General features: G+C 40.0%; 1 protein-coding gene across 1 annotated transcript in view; it reads left to right on the top strand.

The window, feature by feature from the left end:
* The window catches only part of STAM2 (signal transducing adaptor molecule 2), a gene marked incomplete in the record, with an annotated part of 1,442,819 nt that overhangs the window by 668,462 nt on the left and 754,571 nt on the right, over positions 1-19,786 (top strand). The window contains 1 exon segment of the mRNA XM_044074901.1: positions 16,602-16,791. Coding sequence (XP_043930836.1) covers positions 16,602-16,791 — 190 coding nt within the window.

Raw genomic sequence — 19,786 nt, 5'->3', positions numbered from 1 at the left:
TTTACTTGGAATAGATAACCACACAGACCAAATGGAAACTTTAACTAGCAAAACAAAACGGTCTCTAATAACTACACCAGAGAAAGACACCTCCTCAGAAAGACAAAAAACTAATAAGCCGCACCAAGAAACTACAAAGCTAGCCCTTAGATCAAAACAAGATCAGTCTCTAACACTTGAAGATCTCAAAATGGCACTGCAACCTCTGCAAACTGAAATGCAAGGTTTCTCTCACAAATTAGCTACATTTGGATCCAATCTAGAACAAATTATGCTCAGACTTGAGCCAAATGAAGCAAAATCAATGGAGAATGAAATCAAAATAAAAGAAATTAAACAAAATCTACAGGAAAATGACACCACCATCAAAGAATTGCATCAAAAAATGTTAGATCTAGAAGCTAGAAGTAGACGAAATAATATTATTCTGAGGTATTCCTGAATCTTTTGAAAATGCCCAGCTCAGTGTAATAGTCAAAGAAGTTCTAAGCACAGTACTGGATAATAAAGATCTCCTAAATAATATAATAATCGAGTCCACACATCCATCAGGTGCTCTCAATTCCAAGAAACCCCAAGGCAAATATATGTCGACTACTTAATTCAGCACATGTTCAAAACATTCTTAGCTTGCAAAGCAAAAAAGAACTTTACATGAAGAGGTCACAAAGTGGCTATTACCCAGGATCTTCCTTTAGAAATGAAATTAAAAAGACAAAAACTCAGCAAATACTGTTCTTACCTTCTGGGGAAAAAAATCCTTTTCCAAATTAAATACCCTGCACATTAATCTCCAATCATAATGATACAAAAATAACAGTTGAAATCCCTGAATAGGCTAAATCCACTTTTTTATGGATCTTTAAAGTGAATATTGCATGAATCAAGTTACCCAGCAAGTCCTGATGCATCCGCCAGCTGTATCAAGAAGTTTTCTCCTCCCTTCATGATTTAATTGTATTTTTCTTGCAGTATCAGCCTCCATTTTCGGTAGTACAGTGTCTTTTATCATCTCGGCATTCCATTTCCCAGAAAGCTGCTCAGCTTTACAAGAAAACACTATGATGTCCTTCAAGGATGCATCTGCAGTCCTTACAAATGGGTTGTCCTGTCGTCAGGCAGCCCTTCGGTCTGCCGGATTCCAAAGTCTGGGTCTGGCCTCGGCTGATGTCGCACTCCACCCGATGTCATAGCTGCAGTTATTCGGGTATAAAGGCATCAGCCGACGCCATCTTCCTCAGTCTTTCTTGCCGCGTGGCACCCGAAGCAGAAGCTGTTCGCAAGTGCCGGTCGGTCAGAACCAGAGATTAATACTTCTACTACTACCGAAGACTTCTAAAAAGCTAAGTACCCCGTTGGGGACTCTTTCTTGCCTCAGCCGATGTCAGAAAAAGTGAATAACTGTTTAACTTGTGGGAAACAAATACCTCATAAAGATTTCCACTCTTACTGCTTACCTTGTTTAGGCCCAGACCACGACGTAGCAGCTTGTCTAGCCTGTGCTTCTTTTAACCGACGGACGCTTAGACGTCGGTCGGAATTTGCTGAGGAGTTTTTCGGCTCCGCTTTTGCTTACATTATGCCGTCGGATCCTCCGACTACGCAAATATCTAAAAAGCACAAAGAAAAGGACCGACACTCGCGGTCCGCGGTTTCGGCCGAAACCGCGGTTAAGCCAACCGCGAGTGTCTCGGTTTCGACTGAAACCGAGCCCACGGTTCTTCCTTCAGCCGAAAGCTTACCTCCTACCGAGGCCTCATCCAACATAGTTGAATCGGCTACTGCAATCCCACCTGTTCTTGCAGGTTCCCAGGATTTATCTGATACTATCCCCTTGGATATTTCTACCCCTGCACGTGGAGCTGCTAGGCCACCTGCAACCATGTCGATTAAGGCCTTTGCCAGGGCTAAAGCAGCTAAATCTACCAAAACTGTGCCTGCTAAGACCCCCTCTCACAGGCCTAGCTCTAGTTCACAAATGCTTAGTCTAGCAGAGGATCTCATTTTTTGATCCGGGGATCCCAACCACACCCAGACAGGGCCTTTCACCCACCTCCAGAGAAGAGGCCTAGAGTAGAGCCCCCTGAGCCAGTTTCTCCAGATGACTCCTCTGATGATTCAGATAATTCAAACCCTCCAGAGGGCCCTTTTTCCCCTTATGAAGACTCTGATGCTGAAGAGTCCATTCCTTCTGCCTCTCCGCCTGAGGAATTTTCCTTTGGGGAAACCTTGCATGCTATGAGGTAACAATTTCAATGGCAGGGACAGGATTTTTCAGACTCTAGAAAAAGGCTTAGAACCTTTCTGCATTTACCACAGCATAGGCCTTTAGCCATTCCTCCAGTTCTTACTGTTGTGGATGATGCATTTAATGATGCTTGTACTGCTCCTGACTCTCTTCCTCCGGCCCCTGCTAAGCCCGATAGGTACTACAGGGTTCCGGACACACATTATCATTTGTATAAGGCTCCTGTTGCAGATCCCGAAACTATCTCCCAGGGACCTAAGGCTGTAGCAGCTACCTCTGCCAAAACCCCCCTCCCCTCTGAAAGGGAATCTAGGGCCTTAGAGAGATGGGGTAAAAAAGTTTACACTTCTGCTACTCTTTCAGCTAGGGCCTTGAACTGTCAATTCCACATGATCCAGTATCAAGAATTTATGTTAGACCAGTTAACTAAAAAGCTGTCCTCGGATGAACCATTAGACAAAAAATCTGTTCAGGAAATGGTACATAACATTCAGCAGGTCAGTAACCATTCCTTAAAATGCAGCTATGATGCACTGGAGGCTTCCTTTAGATCAGCCATGACTGGCACAGTGATCAGAAGACATGCATGGTTAAAAGAGCAGTCCTTACCAGACCATGTTAAATCAAAGCTCCTAGATGCTCCCATGGACAAGCTCAATTTGTTTGGCTCTCCTGCACAGCAGGTGCTGAAGAAGATGGAAGAGAAGGCAAAATCCGTCCAGACAGTCAAGGATTTCTTGCAGGTCTAACCTCCAAGGTTTAGCAGGAATTGGCCCTCCAAGAATTGGTCCTTTCCAGACACCTCCAGAGCTCAGAGAGGCAGGAATAGGCGCTCAAGAGGCAGGGGTCAACCCAGAGGTGCCTACAGGGGACGCCAGTGGCAGGCTAACAACCAGCGAGGTACAGCCACAGATCCAGCCACCACCACTACCACAGGACAATCACAGTGACTTGGCTCTGGCACCGCCTACCAGGGAACAACTAGAAGCACCCTTAGGCGGGAAGCTAGCCTTATTTTCAGTAAACTGGCATTACATCACAGGAGACAAGTGGATTTTACAGACAATAGACCAAGGTTACAGGTTTCACTTCCATACTCTACCAAGGAAGAGAAGAATGCCAAACCTACCTCCAAATCAAAAGGCAGAAGCTCTAAAACAAATAACTCACTTACTAAGGATGAGAGCTGTAGAAAAGGTACCATCTTTGGAACAAGGACAAGGATTTTACTCCAGGCTCTTCCTGGTACCAAGAAAAGAAAACCAATGGAGACCTATTCTCGACCTGTCCGCTTTGAACACATACCTCATTGTCCCAAAATTCAAAATGCTGACCCTACAGCAGCTTCTTCCCATGTTGGGCAAGGAGTCTTGGCTGGTAACTCTAGATCTCAAGGAGGCATACCTGCACGTCCCTATACGACCAAATTGCAGAAGGTACCTCAGATTTCTTGCAGGATCAGAGCATTATCAATTCTCAGCATTGCCCTTTGGCTTATCTACTGCGCCCAGAGTGTTCACGAAATGCCTGGCATCAGTAATTGCTCATTGCAGGCTTCAGGGAATTCAAATCTACCCTTACCTGGACGACTGCCTGTTACAAGCGGACAACAAAAACATGCTAGCAAAACACTTGAAAAGGGTCATTCATCTACTGAAAGCCCTGGGATACACAGTCAATATAAAAGTCAAGACTGATACCATCCCAAAGGATAACCTTTTTGGGTGCAGAGCTGGACACATCAAAACAAATGGCATTCCTAACAGTAGAAAAACAGGAGCAACTCCCTCTCTACTTCTTGGCATTAACAAAACAGAACCAGCTAACAGCAAGAAAAGTCCTGCAAGCTCTGGGTTTCATGGCATCCTGCATAATATTGGTTCCACATGCCAGACTGCATATGAGAAAGTTACAGTGGTACCTAAGGAATTTATGGTCTCAGCACAAGCACAGCCTAGAAACCCAAATTCCAATAATCCCATGCCTGAAACAAGAATTCCAATGGTGGGCTCAGGCCTGTCAATCAAACAAAGGACTGCCCTTCCACAGCACTCAACCAAGCCAGACCATCACAACGGATGCCTCAGACCTCGGTTGGGGGGCGCACATGCTGGACAAGTGCATACAAGGCTTATGGACTCAAGACCAGCTGCACCTACACATAAATCAAAAGGAAATGCTGGCAGTAAAACTGGCAATTCAGACATTCAGACCATTTCTTCGACAAGGTCAACTGTTGATAAGGACAGACATCACCACAGTTATGTGGTACATCAACAAACAGGGAGGCACACATTCATATCCTCTATGCCGGATGGCAATGGACCTCTGGAATGTGGCCCTGAGTTTCAACATTCAGTTACAAGCAATTTTTGTGCCAGGAAAAGAAAACACACTAGCAGACATACTAAGCAGAACTACCACGGATGCCCACGAATGGATGCTGCATCCGACATCTTCAAAACCATTACAGGAAAATGGGGACTACCAGAAATAGACTTATTTGCATCCCCACACAATCACCAACTGAAGAAGTTCTGCACAAGGACGTACCACCCACTTGCTTGGAAAGTGGACTCCCTATCTTTCAGTTGGAAAAACCTGACAGCATATGCATTCCCACCACTTCCTTTGATGCACAAGGTGCTATTGAAGATCAAAGAAGACCAGCCAAGGATCATCCTGATAGCTCCAGACTGGCCAAGGCAACATTGGTACCCATTACTGAGGAGCATGTCTCGGGAACAAATATGGCCTCTACCCCTAGTTCCCTTACTGTTAACACAGAACAACTACAAAACCCTGCATCCAAACCTGAAAACACTGCAGCTGACTGCCTGGAACATTGCATAAGACCAAATAACCCAGATTTATCCCAAAGGGTTAAAGACATTATCTTGGAGGCTCGCAGACCCTCAACAAGAAAAAATTATTCAGCAAAATGGAAAAGGTATCACATTTGGAGTACTGCAAAAGGAGAAAATGTGTCACTGGTAAACATAGCCAACATCCTGGAATACTTGGCAGAGCTCTTCCACAATGGCCTCTCCTACTCTTCCATCAAGATTCATGCATCAGCTATTTCAGCAGAATACAACTTGGATCCTCCAGTCTTCTCACATCCCCTGCTCAGGCAGTTTCTGAGAGGAATTAAAAATGTAAAACCACCTAGAAAGCCACCATTGCCAGCTTGGGACTTGAACTTTGTGCTAGAAAAGTTGACACTACCACCTTTCGAGCCAGCAGCAACAGCAGAATTACAGTACTTATCATGGAAAACTGCTTTCCTGCTTGCAATCACTTCAGCAAGAAGGGTTTCTGAACTACAGGCATTAATGGAAGTACAGCCCTTTCTGATCTTCCATCAAGATAGAGTGTCCATGAGAACAAATCCTACTTTTATGCCAAAGGTGGTCTCCAGGGTATCCTTAAACCAGGCTATCCACCTACCTACATTCTTCCCCAATCCACAGAACAGGGGAGAAAGACTGTTGCATACCTTGGATGTACACAGGCAATTACGTTACTACCTGGACAGGACCAAGAGCAATAGAAAAACTGACCAACTCCTGGTAGCATATGCAACAGGAATGGAAGGAAAAGCAATTTCAAAACAGACAATCTCTAAGTGGATAGTAAATTGCATTAGATTCTGTTACTCTTACCATGGGAAGAAAACTCCAGAAAACATCAGACCTCACTCTACAAGGGCTACAGCCACTACCACAGCCTTTTTACGAGGGGTGGCTACAAAAGACATTTTAGAGGCTGCTACTTGGAGCTCCGTGCATACATTTGCCAAGCATTATAATTTACCATTATACTCCAGATCCCGAGCAGGTTTTGCCACTGCTGTTTTGCAAGGGATCTTAACTACACCATAATCTAATCTCTCCTCCTCCCCCAGTTTGGCTATGGTATTCTACCCATTTGTAAGGACTGCAGATGCATCCTTGAAGGACATAGTACAGTTTTGTACCTACCATAAATGTAGATGTCCGATAGGCATGCATCTGCAGTCAGGATTACCCTCCCTCCTTCCCCTCTGAGGTACTCCTAGGGTATTTACCCATCTTCTAGCTAGCTGGGGGAATCTATTATGGTGCATTTGTTTGTATATATGTATATACATGTTTATTTTTTATTTGCTCTCTTTTATTTGGAAACTTTTGCAATTATCCAAATTTAGCCTTCCTAGAGGGCACCTGGCATCTGGAGCAAGAAACACTGAGGAAGATGGCGTCGGCTGATGCCTTTATACCCGAATAACTGCAGCTATGACGTCGGGTGGAGTGCGACATCAGCCGAGGCCAGACCCAGACTTTGGAATCCGGCCGACCGAAGGGCTGCCTGATGACAGGACAACCCATTTGTAAGGACTGCAGATGCATGCCTATCGGACATCTACATTTATGGTAGGTACAAAACTGTACTTTTTGCTCTTTGACCTAATAACGTCATCGCCATCGCATTTCCTGCCCCAAAGGCTTACTGGCATCAACCGGGTACCTGCTCTAGCCGCAATCGCTTAAAATAGCCCACAGTAGCAAAAAAACTCTTTTGAATAGATCCTGTTATTTAAACAGCTTCATCTTCGTGGTTAAACATCAACTGTCTGCAGAAAATGAAAGATTCTGCATATTATACCCTTGACTGACTGCAAAATCCAGAAACCATGAAGCAAGTAGCTGCAACATGTTATAAACCCTGGTACTGTTTTCTGTTTGTTTGCTATCTCTCCATCTTTCTTCATTCCATCCTGCCAAAACTGTGGTAGCTAAACAGTAATTTTGATGCTGAAATCACTGTTAAGCTATTAAGGTTAGAATTGCACATTTTAAGCATAAAAGCTGTACCTAAGGAAAACATTTTTTCTTTTTTCCTTTTTTTTTTTTTTTTTTTTTTGCTGCACAACTGTAAATGTTGCAAACATAACCTTCACAAATGATATCAGGAAGTTATAAGGGAAAAAGGGGAAAAAAAAGAAAAGGCAAGGGAAAAAGTTGTTGAGTCTGAATATGTCATTAACTATAGGTAAAAGGCTTCATCTTTGTCTTGATGTTCCAGATTATTCAGCTGCTTTTGGATGGATCTTTCCATTACATAGCAAGTGATTAGTTTTAATTTGTATACAGTGCAGGCTTTCTTAAATAGTTGCAACCTGCAAGTTAAATAAGTTCTATTAAGTTGTTATATACTTGGTCCATAATGTGCTATTAAGCCTAGAAAAAGACATAACTGTTTTTATTCTTGAGCACTAATCAGTTAAGCTATTTATTTTCTCTTTTTTCATTGTTAACTGAAACGGTGAACTGATGCAGTACATGTGTTAATATGGAGCCTGTGTATAGTGAATTGGTTGTTTTTTTCTAGTTCGAATTATAACTAACCAAGCACCTATAGTAATAGATTTTTTTTTTAGAAGATCTTCATTGTTAATTTGTTAAATTCTTTGCAAATTAACTCTGGTTGTTATATATGTGTATTAAATATTCAACTATATTTTTTACTACTTTGGATACAGCAACAGGCTTAATAAGCTTATTCTAAATGTAAGTCAGGATTTTCTGTCTCCTTTCAATATGCTAAAGGATCTATAACCCTTACCGACCAATGCCAATCAGATATAATGTGGGAGATATCTATTCAGGTCATCTCAAACTTACCTATAGAGATGTATATATAGAGATGTATATTTACTAACAGCAAACAAGGCTTTTACTTTCAGACTGAAAATAGACATACTTATTAAAGTTTACCATACCCATATCTTTATTCCCTAACTACCAATCTTACCTATATTTATGTAAGGCTTTTTATTAAGAAATTTATACCTCTGTCAAGACCAGAATTTCCCCTGAGGATGATGCTACTAACTATGCTTAAGTTCTTGCATTGAAACCTTTATCATGACATTTAAGTAATGTAAATATTACTAGAAGAACAGATCAGAGGACAACTCCACATAGCTGATATCAACTTAAAGGAGTTGGCTTGCACAGTTTGTTGCTAATGTTTGTCTACGTTTGGAACAATTTGGGTACTTTTGTAATCCCTCTGCTACTTCCTTCTCTCAAGTTACCCCATACTCAAACTATCTCACAATATTCATTCATTACCTTCATACTCTTTCAGAGAAATGGGTGGTTAGGCACCTATATAGGGATAAGGCGATTAGAAGTCACCACATTCAAAGTATTTTCTGCCATAACAGCACTATTTCTTTACTTTCAAGTATACTGTTATCTTGTAACAACACACTTTACAATATTTTCAGATTATGTAAATGTTTACAGTAGATTCATGGAACATTAAGGGGCTATCGGACAAAAAGAAATCTTATGCGTCTTACACTTCAGAATAAATCTACTATAACCTTTCTGCAAGAGACGCATATGGTCAATCAACTTTGGGACAGTGTGAGAAAAGAAAAATGGGTAAAACAAATAGTTTCTGCAGGCTGTAATTTGTCTTTTTAGGGGAGTAGCTATTATGGTCAATAAACTATTTCAAGGAGAGATCACTTCCGCTAAAACGGATCCTAATGGAAGATGGGTTTTGTTTACCAGTAACCATCTGCCTTAAGTAAGCCCTTACTCTTTGTTAATCTGTACAGTCCTTGCTCAGGTCACCAGCTTTTTTTTGATATTTTCAGTTTGTTTGTTTCTTTCGGCTTTTCCCGGTTAGGGGTCGCCACAGCGGAACTCCGGTCCGCTAATGATTGGCAGTAGATTTTGATGTGCTGGCTTGCCGAGCCTAACGCACAACCTTCAACGAAGGAACGCTCATTCACGCATGTCGCCACACAGAAGACGCTCTAACTGAGAATTGAACGGGCAACGTCTGTCAGTAGTATAGTTAATTACCCAAATCATCTATACATTTTAGGAGGGGATTGGAATGCTTTGCTTTGTCCTGATAGGGATAGGTCACATAAAGAATCTAGACAATCTCAATATACTACTATGACCCTAGAAGAACTACAAAGTACCTTCGACTTACTAGACCCTTATACAAAATTTCAATGATGCCTCTATACTCAGGTTTACATTCTTCTCAACCACACACAAAACCTGGTCAAAAATAGATGCCTTTCTAATTTCCCAGTCTCTCACTTCTTATGCAGTTAAGTATAATGTTTTCCCCTAGAACTATTTCAGACCATTCCAGAATTAACATCTGTATTAACACCTTTTCCTCTCACCAAAGTCCAAGAGATTGCACAAGAAATAAATATCATCTTTGCCCAACTGAGCATTGATCTCACCTCTAGTCACATCCCTTATGATGTGCAATGGGCAGCTGCTAAAGCGGTTATACGAGGCCTTATTATTCAGAAGTCCTCATGGCTAAGAAAAACCACAATAACCTTAAACTCGAACTAGAGAATCAAATCAAAGACATAGAAATAAAATTTCAATATAAATACACAACTGAGCTAGAAGGTACACTGACAGACTTGCAAAAGCAATTGCACAAGTTATACTTAGAAAATATCTATTTTGTAGAGATGAGATCACTATATAGATATTCAGAATGGGCACAAATTCCCTCCAAAACTCTTGCTAGACTAATTAATATTAAAAGTGGGTCCTCAAGAATCAAATAAATTATATACAAAGGCGTAATAAAGTAATCTTAAACGCATTTGAAGATATTTACAGAAACGTATATAACTTATCAAACCCTCCACCTACAAATATAATGGGAGAGTTTCTGCATAATCTCAAATTTCCACAAATTACTGATTATCAAAAGAAACTTATAAAATCACCCCTATGCCTTGAAGAAATCAAAGTAGCAGTTAATAAAATTAGACCAGGTAAATCCCTGGGACCTGACGGCTACACGGTGGAGTTCTAAAAAAAAATTTCTGATCTGGTTGCTAAAATTCTGCTGAGGGTATTTAACTATATAATTCAGTATGGCATAACTGATAGATATCTAAACAACTCAAAAACTATTCTAATCCTTAAACCAAACTCAGATTTTTTGAGACCCAGCTAATTATAGACCTGTCGCCCTTATAAATGCTGATCTTAAGATTCTAGCCTACGTCTTAGCTAATAGGCTGAAAAACATTCTTCCTTCTATAATCTCACAAGAACAAATGGGATTTATGCAAAATAGACAACATCCGATAACACCCTTCTGTTAGATGCCATCATTAGACTCCTAGATAAGGTTACACATCTGAGATACGTCCTTACTGCTGATGCAAGTAAAGCATTTGACAGAGTAAACCTAGCTTTCCTGTTTAATGTTCCTACCCTCTTTTGGCTTTCCGCAAGAATTCATAAAAATAATTAAAGTACTCTACCAAAAAGTCTCTACTACTATTCAAATCAACAAATGCCTTTCTAATCCTATTCCTGTCTCCAGTGGTACAAGGCAGGGTTGCCCCCTATCGCCCTACCTTTTTCATTTATATTTAGAACCTCTGCTCCTATACATATCCCAAAAAACTTCCATCATATTCCTAAATATCAAATATAAAGTTTATATGTCCTGCTTTTGCAGATGATTTAAATTTATATTTTGAACTCCCTAATACTGACTTCCCAAAACTACTCAATGCCATAGACCTATATTCGGCTATATCCAATTACAAACTAAATCAGAATAAATCTTATATTTCCCCATAAATCCCTTGGGGCATAAAGAATTACACTTTCCTGATAGTGAGATCATAACTAAATACCAAATAAAATACCTAGGAATAACTTTCACCCCTAACTTTAATGAACTCCTCAAGAACAATCTATTAAATACATGGTAAAAAATTGAAAATGATATTAATAGATGGAAAAATATCAAGAGCTAGTGGGGTCAAAATGAATATTTACTGAGTATTCTTTTTCACATATATGCCACTTTCTCTATCATTCCACAAAAATTCTTCAAAAATGTAGTGAAAGTCGTGTCTAAATTCTTGTGGCATCCTAAATCGGTTAGAATTAAATATGATAAACTCTCCTTGCCAAAGGAGGCTTGGGACTACCCGGCTTTAAGCTCTACTATACTGTATCCACCTCCTCTAGGCTGATCCAGATAGTAAACTTAGATCCCAAGTCAGTGCTGGACACCCCCTATGGATTAAAGTATGGTATGATCAATTTAAGTCCCTAGATATTAACCCCAAGTCCCTCCCTTTTCTGAACCTAAATCAAAAAGACTCTTATATTAGGAAACTTCACCCATTACTTAAACATATGTTTTCTACTATCCAAAATGTGTTCAAATCTGTACAATTACTTAGTCTTTACCCTCATACAACTGATCCACTTAAATCCTAATTTATTAATCAACAATCAGCCTAACTAATTTCCCTTTTATAAAGGACTGTACAGTGTGGGATTTATATGAATGTCAGGAAACCAATATAACACAATTAAGGGAGAAACTTGGACTCGCTAAGAATTACGCCACTTTTCTCACCCAAATCCTTTACTTAATTAAAATCAAGGTGCCCCGTGCCAAAATAGACCATCAAGGAATCAACCTAGCTACTTTAATAATAAAAACCCTTGCATCTAAAGATAGAACGGTCTCTAAGACATAAACTAATAAGCATAAAAGCTCAGAGCTCACTTTTATTCTCAAATTATTGGCAAAGTAAAAGCCAGCTAATTTCAGTTGAAAATAGAAAACTGGCCATAGAAAATACTGTTAAGCTTATTCCCTTTAAGCGTCTGTTATACACCCAAATCATGGTCAATAACAATGCTTATTACATGCCATCAATTCTTTATAAGTTTAATCCTAAATTCTCAGCAAAATGTCCATTTTGCCCAAACCAAATAGCAGATATCTTACATGTTTTTTGGGGATGTAAAAAAGTGCATAATTTATGGTGCTCACTAAGAGTAAGAGTAGAGAAGATGAGTTATGAAAAATCCACCTTTTCATGGGAAACAGCGATATTACATATCGTCTCACCCAAATACCCCAAAATCATAAAACATATTCTTATCTCTATCTGTGCCCTTATTGAATTTTACATCACCAAAAATGGACTGATCAATCCTCAGTCTCATGGGGTGATTTTTGCACCTTAGCTATAAAGTATATATCTTCTCACAAATCAGTGTATGCAATCACTAAACATAAACAGTACTATCACAAATATTGGGAGCTATTGCTAGACTTAATTCTCAAGAAGTAATACATATTACCTCATCTCTTCCCACCTGTTTATGTTCCTAACTTGTTACAAACGACTGAGTCTTTATCTCTCACTGTCCCAAGCTAAAACTATTACTATTATTATAAATACTCGTACATTATACCAAGTTTCTGTCTTGGATTTAGCAATCTTAATTCCACATACTTTTCTCCGATATGCTCCTCCTATTACTTCCTCTTCCCTAATTGCAAAGTGTTTTTCCCTTTTTCAGTCTTTGTAATCAAGTTTTATAGTTATTAATGCTGTCTGTGGTGACTTCTATTGTAAATGTGTATATAGTTATAACTTTTATGTGTTGTAAACGCAAGCTTTATATTGTTGTTTTATCCTGTTTTACTGTATCGAAAAACTTCAGTAAAAATATTTTTGACAAAAAAAAAAAGACCCTTTCTGCTGTGGGCGTACATTTTTCCACCCCCCGAGGCAGAGGGGTGTACTACAGTGGAAGACAACATCCACATGGCAAAGGTGGTCTGCAGAACCAAGTATTCAGGGATTCCTTCCCGGGTAAGCCCTTTCAGCATTCAGATTGTCGTCTTCCGGAGGCATTAAGGGGACGCTTATCCTTGCACCAAAACGCTTGGCTAACTTTAACAAGAAATGCTTGGGTGCAACAGATCATTTCCAAAGGTTATACCATACCGTTTTCCCTTGTTCCTACCATATGCAAAAAAATCCCTGATGATCCACCTAATCAGAGGGAACCAGCTGTTCTAGAAATTCAAAAACTGCTAGAGAAAAGTCATCCAAAAAGTCCCAGCAAACCAGAGGGGATCTGGAATTTACTCAAGATTCTTTTTCGTGCCAAAAAGACAGGGGACTGGAGACCAATTTTGTATCTCAGTGTGTTGAACAAATCCATTAGATAAAAGAAATTAATTCTGGATGGTCACCGTACACTCCAGTCTTCCATTTTTGGAAAAGGACGACTGGATGTGTTTGAAAGAACTTCAGGATGCGTATTACCCCATAAAAATGGACACGTGCTCCAGGAAGTTTCTTTTCTCCTCTTCCAGCTGGGAGCCAGTCATTACCAATTCAGGGTGCTGCCCTGTGGTCTCACTGTGGCCCCGAGGGTGTTCACGAAATGTATGGCAATAGTAGCAGCTCACTTGAGACTTCAAGGATTCTGAGTGTTTCTGTATTTGGACGACTGGCTCAGTACCACTCCGACAAGGCACTGATTGATAGAGGCAAGGGATTACATTCTCAACACCTGTGCATACCTAGGAATAACTGTAAATCACAAAAGATCTCAACCGACTCCAACTCAGCATATAGAGTTTGTAGGGGCAGTACTGAATAGAACGACAACCGTAGTATCCCTTCCCCCAGTGAGAGTTTGAAAAATCATAACTCAGGTTTAGAAAATAATTCACAGCAAGAAGGTACCTGCTTGACTAATTTTACAGGCCCAAGGTTTTATGGCAGTGACAAAAGTTCCCCTAGCCAGATATCACATGAGAATTCTACAATGGCTGCTGGCATCTCAATGGTCTTTGCTATACCAACCCATGTCAGACCAGATTCTGATCACTAGCCATTGCAGAAAGAATCTAGCTAGGTGGATTCACTCCAAAGAAGTTCTCCTGGGCGACCCCTTCGACTTTCCAGAAGCTAAGGCCATAGTGACCACAGATGCCTCCCAGATGGGGTGGGGGGCATTTTCTGGGCAAGACTGTGACTGCCCAAAACACTTGGTCCCCCTTAGAGGCCAACTTGAATATCAATGTTCTGGAACTAAGAGTGGTGCTTTTAGCATTGCAAACCTTTCAAACCGCTCTTCCTGTGGGAACAATTGCAGTTCAAGCAGACAAAATGTCAAGTAGTTAGGTACATCAACAAACAGTGGGGAACCAAATCTTATCTCCTTTGTCAAGAAGCACAGTGTGTGCCAGTGGGGGATCTCTTCCAACCGCTTTCTGATAGCAACGCACATTCCGTGGAGTTCAGTGTAATAGCAGACAAAACTGAGCAGATGTATTCTCCAGCCTCACAAGTGGTCGCTCAGTCCAAAAGTGATGGAAAAGATGTTCTGTCAATGGGGCCAGCCTTGCTGCGACTTGTTCGCCTCTCCCCTAAACAAAAAGTGCAGCAACTACTTTGCCCTAATCCCTTTGGGGAAGTCACCAAGAGACGCTGTTCTCCACAGTTGACTCTCCAAACTCCTATACGCCTTTCCCCCAATACCTCTAATTCCAAAATTCTTACAGAAGGTACTCAGGTTGAAGAGCAAAGTAATCCTTATTTGCTACCTTTGGGCTTTGACAGATATGGTTCCCCTTTCTTTGGCCTTATCTGATTCAATAACCTTGGACTCTGGACCCAGCGCCAGACCTATCAATCCAGACGGTCTAGTTCTTCCAGTTATTGTGAACCTCAAGCTGACAGCTTGGTTCCTCCAGTTCCATTAGTTGCCAGGTATCTTAACCTTTCTTCCCCCAGTACACCACATTCTCCTAGCTTCTCATAAGCCTTCCACCCATAAACTATATACTAGTAAATGGAAGAGCTGTACCATTTGGGGTTGTGAAAAGGATATTGACCCATTTTCTGCTTCTACTGATACTTTAGATTTCTTAGCCTCTCTTTTGAATGCAGGAGCTTCCCTTTCTACCATCAGAATACAACCAGCAGCAATTTCAAATTTCCGTGATGGTTTGGAGGAATGTTTCTTGGCTTCTTAAAGACTTTGTAACTCATTTTTAAAAGGAACACTTTTGCTGAAACTTCTTTTCAGAGATCCTACTCCACCACCAGTCTCTCTAATATCAATCAAACTGTTAATTTACCAGTATTCTTTCCAGACTTTTCGAACAGAGGTAAATACTGTTTGCATTTGCTAGATGTTCACAGACAATTATGCTTTTATCTTCACAGGACGAAAGACATGAGAAAATCTAGCCAACTGTCTCCTTTTCAGGTGCTAGGTTTGGTAAGCCAAGGTGACCTTAGCCAGATGGCTCAAGAATTGTATTTCCTTTATCTATGACAAGAAGAAAATGGCTTTGCCTAAGCCTGTGAAGGCACATTCTATAAGACCTATAGCCACTTCAGCGGTTTTCCAGTCTAGAGCTTCAGTAGATGATATATGTGCAGCAGCTACTTGGGCTTCTCCCAGTAACTTTATTACTCATTACAAATTGGATTTGGTCTCTAGGGGAAGAGCATCCTTTGGTTCAGTGGTACTCTGGAATGTCCTTCCATGAGTCTTCCCAAGGTTTAGGGTAGCTGCCACATATGTCAAGGATAAAATGAAAATTGGCAACATCAGATAAAGAAGTTATATAGTTTAAAGTTCCATCTGTGTTTTCCATTTTCATTTATCCTTGACTCCCCTCCCTCCATCCCCTGGTCTTTGAAGACTCTTTGGATGAACTGATAATGTACATATAACTTGTTGTGATTTTAAAGCATATCAAATATGGCTTCCTTATCTGTGACTTTAATATACAAACTCAATCTGAGCTAATTGGGAGAGAAGGATTGTGGGTAGAGGTGAAGCCAGAGAGTTTTTGGCCTGCACGAGCAGTAGTAATAGCAGCGTCTGTTCTGATATGAAAGCGGAACCCATATGTCAAAGATGAATGGAAATGGACAACACAGATGGAACGTTATGGTAAGTACATAACTTCTTTTTTACTGGGAAAGTCTAACTGGGACAGAGCCCATTTTCAGTGGAGGCCCGGGGAGAAATGCTCCAGATACATGTCTTTGCAATGTGGAAGGAAACCGGAACACCCAGAGGAAACCCACGCAAACACAGGGAGATCATGCAGATAATTCATTAAAAATATTTAAAAAAAATGTAGACATGTAGGATCATATATCCTCTAACTTCAGCTTGGTAACATTTTTCATGGTGGTCCAAAGGGTCCATGATCTCATGAAGTCTTGAGGTTTTGACAGATGGAAGCCACCACACAAAAGAGAACTTGGAATTAAGTAGTGAAGTGACTTACTTGCTTAACAGGGCCCTATGAATGATCCCACTTTGTTATGGGTATTCATATATATATATATATATATTTTTTTTTTTGTAGCTTCGTACATGAAGTAAATATTTGAGTGCATTGTTTATAGATTTTGTGTGGGATTTGTTTCTAATTGTTGATAATCTTATTGGAATATGAAAGCAGATAATTTTAATTTGAATTCCTTTTCCAGCTATTGAGCTGTCCTTACAAGAGCAGAAGTCACAACAGACTGACACAAGACCTTTATACCCATCTGTAGACTTTACACATACCCAGCAAAAGGAAACAAGGAAAGTCCGTGCCCTGTATGACTTTGAGGCAGTTGAAGACAATGAGCTCACTTTTAAAGCAGGAGAAATAATAATCATCTTGGATGACAGGTATAGTATCCAGTACATTTGAAGCATGGTTTCATATTGGAATATATTGGTAATGTTCATATTGTAGTGTCAGGTTGCAGGAATGTTCTGCTCTGTCCAAAAACATCTGTAAGTGGCAAACATTAGAATATATCCAGCAATGAAAATCATTCATGAGCAGACAAGCTGTATTTAAAAACATGCTTGACAAAGTTAATACATTTTCAGACCAATGTATTTGATATCTTTATGTTCTAGAGCAGAATCACCACTCTGTACATTGTTTTTTTGTGACTGATACTGCCTTCTGACAAGAAAATGAAAACAAATACTTTGAAAACTTACAACAGATGCTTTGACACACACATTAAAGTTGGTGCAGTGAAAAACAATCAGTTTTGCAGCAGTTGTATATTGAGTCACAAATGTATTCTTGAGGGAAAAATGATTTATTTGCGAGTGATAATGCATTTGAAGAAACAGCATAGTTTTTGGCAAGATCATGATCACCTATTTAATAATTGCATAAAAAATGTATTCATTTTGAGTAAACCTTGGGGCGTCACTTGCTACCTTCATCAAAACAACATATTTGTTTGAGCTCAGCACCCAATATGGTGTCTCGTACTCAATCAGCATGCACTGAATGATCATTTCTTTGCCAGTATTGGTGTCTGGATCACTCAGTTGTGCCAGTCAGTGACCAGCCTAAAGTTACAGTAAGACATTAAAACACAAAGAGTGCGAGATTTGCCATTGGCACCAAATTGTGGCGGTGGTGCCAAATGCATAGAATTTGTATTGTGTAGAATCTTTAGATACTTTGTAAGTGAAAAATGGTACTGACCATTAAAAATGCATTTCTTGATAATCTGAATGTAAATCGTTTCTGTCCACTGTCTGATAATACTAGTGACTTCTACATTATTTGTCTGCACACCTTCATCTTTCATCTGTGCAGCTGAGCTGAAAGTGAGGAAACCCCGTACCTTCAGCTTTCTTCTTGCAAGATTTTTGATTTTTAGTTTGTGCTTTGCTTTTTTTTTTTTTTTTTTTTTAAATGAAGTTCCTATCTCCACATCATTTCCCATTCGTGGGATTTCATCCATTTCTTTAATGTAGGTAAAGTGACTAAAACTTGTTCAAATCCCTGAATGTTCATTACATGGATCACTAATCCAGTCATCCCTTTAGTGTTATTTCTGCTACTGGCTGAGTCCCATTTTCAGAGCTAAGTACCCTTGCCTCTGGCAAAGTCTAATGATGTCTTACCTTGGACTTCATCACATATGTGGTGACTTTGCATGCAATCTTTACTTCTTTGTTGATGTGTGTAAATTTAATGCTGTAGTCTGCATCAGTCTAGGAATATAGCTGAAGAGTATTGAGAGATTTGCACCGATTTTGTGATTCTTTTTTCATTCCCTAACTTTGTGTAAAAAAATTTGTTCATGAACAGATGTCTAAAAATGGACTGCCAGAGATGGAAATTTAAGGTATATTCACACATGAGAAAACCACCGTATGTACTTGTAAGGAAAAAATAACATCAGAAAGGCCTCCATGATCAGCACATTTCCTCCCTGGATCCATAGCATGACCTAGCTAGATGGAGTGTTTACCAGGGGTTTTATCTGAAGACTTTGGCAAGAAGACAACACGTCCTCTAAGCTTTCTAGACCAGAGGGAGGCATATAGTCCTGTTAAACCATCTGCCCTGTCTGTAGCTATGCAGCAGCAGGGTGTGCTGACATTCATCCCAGAAAGTAGAAAGAAAAGAAAAAAAACACATCCAGAGAGTGAAATAAAGGGAGAACCTTGAACATGTGGGTTCATCACAGATGCTTAAGTCCATGGGTGTCAGTTCTGTGAAGGAGCTTGAGCAGCTGAGGCCTCTGATGTTAATCCTGTACAAGCCATTGTGCCTTTGGTCTCTAGCATATGCCACCAGATGCATGACCAGGCTCAGTGCTGCATATCAGGTGCCTGCCTCCCAATGACTGTTTCAAAATATCATTTGATTGCAAGGAAGGGAAGGGTATAATCCCTGAAGTAATTGGCAGAGATGACGTCCACACCCTCTGTGGATGCTTCCCCTGGGACTCACAAATCCCTGGTTGCTGATCACTGATTTAAGACCCCAGCACTTGAACATAGGGCTCCTATTATGCCTAGAGTCTTGATTGTTGGCAGAGTTTTTTCTCATGACTCCAGCCAGCTTTCCTCACAGGTTTAGGTTAACTTGACTCAAGGTTTTCTACAGATTTTTATCCTTCCTTCTGTCACTGCTACAGTAGCTTATGAGTTTTATCCTGCCAAGGATACAGCAACTGGCCAGACACCAAAAGCTCTAATCGTCTCATAACTATCTCAGTTGTGTTCCCTTTACATCTCCCTTGCAGATGAGTAGTATGCACTTTGCTTATATACGTATATATTTAATACACACACACACACACACACACACACACACACACACACACACATATATATATATATGTGTGTGTGTGTGTGTGTATATATATATATATATATATATGTGGATAGATCTATATACACACACACACACACACACACACACACACACACACACACACACACACACACACACATATATATCTCAACTGTCTAGATTTTTACCTCCTATTTTTAGTCTGATCTGAGTATTAATGTCACTAAATAGTGACATACATTTGAGTTTCAGAATTCAAATCATTCAGAAAATGTATGTTAATGCAAACCCTGTTACTCTAGCAACTTTGTTTATAAGAGCAATATTTATAATCTGTCCCTATTTTTGGGCCTTTGTCCCCCCCATTTTGTCAGGCTTTGTCCAGATTTCTTGCACTAAGAGGTTGAGAGTTTATGACGCACATTTATGCATGCATACACACACACACACACACACACACCTGTCTATATAGATAGATGTATAGATATAGATGATTTTACTTACCTTTATCACTAATATTTACATGCATAATGTCAACACAAAATAATTAACATTTTGCACATC

The sequence above is a fragment of the Protopterus annectens genome, chromosome 6.part0 (assembly GCF_019279795.1).
Source record: "Protopterus annectens isolate FY-2018-M chromosome 6.part0, PAN1.0, whole genome shotgun sequence".
NCBI lineage: Eukaryota > Metazoa > Chordata > Ceratodontiformes > Protopteridae > Protopterus > Protopterus annectens.
The sequence above is the reverse complement of the archived record's forward strand: the minus strand, read 5'-3'. Positions and strand labels throughout refer to the sequence as shown.